Source organism: Apium graveolens, chromosome 7 (assembly GCF_009905375.1).
Source record: "Apium graveolens cultivar Ventura chromosome 7, ASM990537v1, whole genome shotgun sequence".
Lineage (NCBI taxonomy): Eukaryota > Viridiplantae > Streptophyta > Magnoliopsida > Apiales > Apiaceae > Apium > Apium graveolens.
The window spans coordinates 5,473,400-5,480,337 of NC_133653.1; the positions used below are offsets into that span (position 1 = coordinate 5,473,400).

Consider the following 6,938-nt stretch of genomic DNA (forward strand, 5'->3'; position numbering starts at 1 on the left):
GCATGGATGACAATATATATCTATATATATTATTGATATAATCAATATTTCATAGTAAATTATTTTATCAAAATATATAAAATTTTCTGAAATTTTTAAAATGTCACCCAAACAAATAAATGTTGACATTAATATGGTTGGATCATGAAATAATATTTTTAAAAATTGAAATTATTAAAAATCATGTGCTAATTTGAGAAAAGTCAAATTTACCGCCAAAATTTTGAGAAAAGTCAAATTTACCGCCAAAATTTTGGGGAAAAGGTTAAATTTCCCTCTTTGATAACTTACGACGAATTTTAATTTTCGTTGTAAATTGGATATTTAACTTACGACGAAATGTTCAAATCGTCACAACTTCAAATGATTTTTATTATCCCACCAAAATTATTGGGAAAAAGTTAAATTTCCATCTTTGATAACTTACGACGAATTTTAATTTCTGTCGTAAATTTGACAATCCGATTTTTTCCGTCGAAAATATTTCGTTGTAAATTTAGAGAAAATATTTTCTTATTCAATTTCAATTTAAAATTTTAATAAAAATAATTAACTTACGACGAAATGTTTAAATCGTCGCAACTTCAAATAATTTTCATTTTTGTTTAATCGTGTCGTGCATAATTTTATTAATAAAATATTAAACTTACGACGGTTACGGATTTCATCGTAAATATTTACGACGTTTTACTTTTTTCCGTCGTAAGTTGGTTGCGCATTTTTTTTCCGTCGTAAGTTGGTCGTCGTAATTGGCCTATTTTGTTGTAGTGGTAATGACTAATTCAAATCGCATTCGTCTAAATTTTATAATAACAAGGTATGTAAATTTTGATATTGATATTGATGAAAATCAATTCATAATGTAATTGTGATTTTGACTACAGAAAGTGAAAAAGTGATTGCTAAATTACAAATACAAATCCTTTAACAATTAACAAAAAGATATTATGCATGTGGAAAGGTCTGCTATATATAATATAGATTGGCCGGATGATCTCCAATATCTCAGTTAATCCACACTAATTAATCACAGAGTTGGAGTCATAATTCTTAATTAATCAATCAGATGGGTCATAAAAGATCATCATGTGCTGATATGTGGAAAGATCTTCCTGCAGAACTCCTGAATGTTATAGCTCAGAAATTCAAGTACGTGGACGAAATTACAAGATTTTCAGCTGTATGCAAATCATGGAATTCTGCAGCTTCTGAACTGAATAACCAGCTGACGTCATTCCTGCCACACAAATATCCCTGGTTGCTCCTTGCTGAAGACACTGGATTAGATATAAGTGCATGTAAGGTTGGAGGAGATGATCAAACACTACCAGACCCTGATCTTATAATTAAGAATATTCCTAGTACTCGCGGTTTGTTCAGTCTAAAAACAAAAAAGATATACTATCTTGATTTGCCCCAGGCTACAAACAAAGTAATACTAGGAACAAACAAAGGATGGTTGTTAACGCTAGGCGGAGATTTAGAAATTAATCTATTGCATCCGCTAAATAGGCTCCAATTTCCACTTCCTTCTATGCTCACGTTGCCTTCTCAAGAAGAGTATCATGATGATTATTTCCCACAACAGGCCTCCACCAAGGTTATCACTAAAGTTGCTTTGTCTTCACAAGTACCTATAAAATCTGCATTACAAAATCAGGGTACCTGTCATCTTCCCATAATAATGGTTATCTGTGAACGTGGAGTATTGGGTTGCGCTAGATTGAGAGACAACTGTTGGAAAAATGTGGAGTTAGAAGCTGGTCAAAGACTATTCCATGATATTGTTTACCACAAGAAAAATTTCTATGCTATAGATTTTCGTGGTGGAGTTCATATGTGTGAGATTGATGACAATGACGACAGAAAAGAAACGCAGTCACCCAAGGGAAAATTGATCACATCAATTCCCATTTTCAAGCATTATCAAGTTCGAAGTTATATGATTGAAGCATTATCTGGATCCCACATTTGGGTAGTGTTGCGCTTTTATATCGAAAAAAACAGTAAAGAAGATATTCCTGGAGATTTTAGGTATTATACAAGTAATTTTTTGGTATTGAAGTTGGATGTGCATCATTCTGATTCTAATGAAGTTCCATCATGTACTTGGGTAGAAGATGTAAGAGATTTGGGAAACGAGGCATTATTTATTGGGAGAACTTCATCAACATCTATAGCATCTTCCGATTGTATTAAACCAAATAGCATATACTTTACCGACGAGTTGTGGCAGTGGTTTTGGGCTACAGGAGGAGGTCATGATATGGGAATTTTCAATGTGCAGACGGGCGAAATGCAGCCTCATTTTTCAGGGATATCTATTCATAATTTCTCTCCACCACTTTGGTACATCTAAATAATTGGGCACCATAATTACTCTTCTTTTTCCTACTTGTTTTTCGGGTTTGTACGGATATCCGCTATGGAATTCAAAGGTTTTGTTTTCTGAACTGTTTACTGGTAACCAGATTCTGTGTTCTTTTGCTAGTTATCACCAGTTTATGTGGTTTATTAAAAGAGAATAAAATGCATACAGTAATGACTAATCTTTAAATTCCTCTATTGTTTATCATAAAGAAAGCATGTTGGTGTAAATTGAAACCAGATAGTCGTTTTGCAGAAGAGTTCTGGTAGATCATAGCATCAATTCATTAATTGTTTATTATCTGGATGCAGAAACAAAAGCAATAGGTATGTCTTAATATGAGCATGAGTAAACTCTGAGCAAACAATTTTGTAAACGCAATATTTTCTACAGAGAGGCGCTTAGGACTATCTAACAGGTAAATCTAATAATGTAAAAAGAGGGAACTACCTACAAGGTGATGAATATGATTGATTAAACGCAATATTTTAGAAAATATTTTAGAAAATACATAAGAGCTAATTAATATATTATACTATATTTTAGAAGTTAAATATTTATCTTAAAAAGATGAGTTATACATGTGACTTATGATATATTATTTTATAAAAAAGTAAGATATAATATTGATAAACAAAAAAGATAGTCAAATAAAAACTAATTTATACATAAACTTGTAATTTAGATCTTCTTAACCCATTATTTACTTTATTTGATATAAAATTGACTTGTTTCATATAATATATACATTAAAAATGAATATATTTAAGATGAATAATATAACTGAAATTTGAATCATTATTTGAATGACATAATAATGTATATATTGTCACCAATATAAAATAAGTATATATAATTATATTAGTTAACTATAATTTTTCAATTTTTCATTAAAAGTATTTATCTCTCAAACTAGAGCATTAATGGTGATTTACAATGTGATTTTCAATTTTAAATGATTTTTATATTAGTATTTTTAGAAGTAATTTGATTTATTCGAGATAATAATTTAAAATTATTTAAGTGTATAATATTTTTCAATTATTTTTCATTTACAATTTTTAATATTAAAAACATTATTTTTTTTACTAAATATTCTTAATCCTATTTTAATATACATATGTACACACCTGTATATACAAAAATGTGCCCAATCGGCCATCGCACACCCTCCGCTCTGCAACCAACTCTACATCTTATTTTTTAGTCTTTTATCATTGTGCGTGAAACATCATTTTCTTATAATCTTGGCTGAAGATTCGGTTAAGCAAAAAACAGTAATATATTTTTTTTAAAAAAAATCATATTTTTTCCGTCCTACTTGATTCTTTACACTGGATACATTTTAAGACTATCATAAAGCATGGTTCCCTAAATAACTTTGAATATTATTTTTTTTTTTAAATAAAAATATAATATTTAAACTTTCATACAGAAAAGAAAATTCAAAAAATAAATTATAAAACTATGATTTATAGTAGTCTTAAAATACGTACTGTCAAGTATGAGGAGAAGATATGTACAAAATTTAGTGAAACGTAGGTAGTAGTTTTTAGTTAAAATGTAATATAAATTTTTTATTAATACCCGGCTAGCATCAAAATATTAGCAATATTTCATTTATTCCCCGACTATTTTGTAATCCTAATTACGTTAACCGTTACTAAATCATATGCATTGCGTATCATAATGAGTGGAATTTACAATTTAGGTACAAAATGGGAAAGTAATCTAGTGCTCCTGCAAGTTAACATATAATTCTTAAAATGTGCAATTGCAATGTGTTAGATGCAGAAATATTGCTTGAAATGTAAGTTTATAAGAAGTTATAAGTATAATATCTAAACATATAATGAGAATCATCTTATACGATATTATTGTTGTGCAAGACAGACTTGTACATAACATGACTAAGTCATCTTGACAACCCTAACAATTAGTTATTTAATAATCTAATCTTGTATTTTGTAATTTGATTTTTTGAGTCTGTAAAAATGTTAAGTAGATTAGACTCGGGGATTATTCTGTGAACAACCATCAAGCTAAGCAATAAACTCTGGAAAAAGATCAATCCTGATCATGCCTCAGAAAAAATTATAGAAGTTTGGAGTTGAATAAGTTTGTTCTAGAAAACATGTTCTAAGTCAGATAGCGACAAGTCAAAGATCAAGGGATATCAGAGTTAATTAAAATTCATGAAAATACATTCACCCCCTTCCATGTTGCATTTCATACCTAACAAGTGGTATCAAAGAAAAATCTGAAAGTAAACAGATAAAGATCTTGGAAGTATGAGTGCACAGAAAATCAGCAGTATCAAGATTCCTGTCTTTGACAAGATGATTCCAATGTATGTTAAAATTATCTGGCATGGACTCTTTATTTTTATGGAAAGAATTCCTGAGTCAACCGATGGAGATATGGACATTCCTGCACACTTTGCACCTAAAGATCCATCTACCTACACTGACCAGAGAAAGAGAATATTGCACTTAACAGTGGCTTACAACTCATATTAATTGAGTCTCTTGATAATGTAATGTACAACAATATTATCAATTGTGAGTCAGCCAAGCAAATCTGGGAGAAGATAAAGATCTTGTGTGAAGGAACAGAAGAGGTGAGATATAACCAAAGAAGGATTCTGGTTTCACAATATGAGGGTTGCATGGCTAAATCAAAAGAAGGCATTACTGAGGTCTTTGAGAGATTCAACAAACTGATAAATAATTTGCAGCTTCATGACAAGTGCTATGAAGCTGGAGAAGTTAACCTCAAATTCTTGCTCACTCTTCATGACCACTTGGAACAAAAGATCTCAACAATAAGAGAAGGAAGAGATTTAGGTAGGATAACTTTGGAGATTTTGTATGGTATTCTCAAAACCTATGAGCTGGAAATGATGCAGAGAAAGTCATTAAAAGCTAGTCAAGGGCATCTTGTGGATGTGTCAAGTTTCTTGGTAGCAAATGATAACAAAATGACTGTAGATGAAACAAAATCCCAGACTCGAGTTATTCAAGTTGTTGAGCAGAAAAACAAGGAACCTCAAAAATAAGTCATTTTAGAGCTAGAAGAGGATGAGTTTTATACTCTTAATGAGTTGGATGAAATGGACCAATCTATGGCTTATCTAGCAAGAAAATTTTTAAATACCAGAGTCAAGAAGCCTATACATTTTAAGGGTAAAGGCCAAACATCCTACAACAACAACCGGAAAGGAAAGACTCAGTTAAATGTAACTGGAAAAAGTGGCTGCAAGTCAGGATCTGTGGACAGATCAAAGATCAGGTGCTACAACTGTGATGAACTTGGTCATTTTTCCACAAAATACAGGAAGCCAAAGAAGGTGAAGAAGGACAAGACTTATTTAGAACTGGAACTAAGTATGAAGCACTTCTGAGAAAGCAACAGGTAAAAGCTTATATTGCCAAGGGTAAAAGTTGGGATGATATAGATGACGAAGATGATGGCGAAGAATATGGAAATTACGCTCTCATGGCTTTGGAGCAAGGAGAGTCATCTGCATCTAAGTCTGAGGTACCTATCCTAACTACCATTGATTTAAATGTTGTACAATATAAGGAAACTGTTGAGAAGATGAGTGTAGAAATATTTCACATTCATACAAACATGATGGAAGCTACTGAGGAAGTGAGGAGGCTGTCAAAAATTAATGAAAAACTTGAGATTGAGAAACAGGAGCTAGAACTGTAGCTTGTTGATCTTGAAACAGTTAAACAAGAAAATGAGTAGCTTAAGAACAAGCTTAAGTGTGCTGGAGAAGTAGAAGCAGTGTTAAGAGAAATAATTGAGAAAAATGATTTGAAGCTCAAATCATACAAAAATGCATCTCAATTAATTGGTCAGTATCATGAGAAGAACAAACCATGTGCTAACATAGTCATTGGCTTGGACTATGAGGCTGTGAATTTTCACAAGAAAAATAAAGTTGACAAAGGAAAGAACAGTGTGAACCAAATTGTTCATGTGATACTTAAAAATGTGAATGCACCCTTGTTCAAAGCTTGTGAATTGAACTTCAATGAAGTGGAGCTTGTCATCAAGCAGGAGCTTGCAGATGAAGATAAAGAAAATGAGGATACAAAATCCACTTCAAACACTGAATGTGAGAAGAAGCCTACAGTGAGTCCAACTGCTAAGACACCAACAAATGAAATCAAGATTGTTAACACTGAAAAGAAAAAGAAGAACATGAATGAAAAGATAGGTGTCAACAAAAGCAACTACTAAGCCTATGTTGTAGATGCTCTAAGAAAGCAATGTCAAAAATGTGGCTTAACAAATCATCTAACTCACCTTTTTAAGAAGGTTGTTAATGAGCCAAAGTATAGAGTCTGAAAATACAATGAGGCACAAACAGATGAACCATATTCTTTCTGTGACAAGTTTGACTGCATTCCATGCAACATGAAAGTTATGACTAGCTGTCATAAGTTGAGAAAAGATCTTAAAAAAGTGAACTTTAGATCTGTGATTAAAGATGAAAATTCTAATCAAACTAAGAATGTTGTTCCTTTTGAATGTTCAAGTTCTACTTCTGCTAATT

The 6,938-nt window shown here is 31.4% G+C and overlaps 1 protein-coding gene across 1 annotated transcript; it reads left to right on the forward strand.

Annotated features, from left to right (window-relative positions):
• The first annotated feature begins 1,066 nt into the window (after positions 1–1,066).
• On the forward strand, positions 1,067–2,359 carry LOC141673161 (F-box protein At2g26160-like). The gene has a single exon (XM_074479893.1). The coding sequence runs from the start codon at positions 1,067–1,069 to the stop codon at positions 2,357–2,359; it is 1,293 nt and encodes a 430-aa protein (XP_074335994.1).
• Positions 2,360–6,938: the final 4,579 nt, after the last annotated feature.

Coding starts and splice junctions, on each gene's coding strand:
- LOC141673161 (XM_074479893.1), top strand. CDS start 1,067: ATGGGTCATAAAAGATCATCATGTGCTGATATGTGGAAAGATCTTCCT.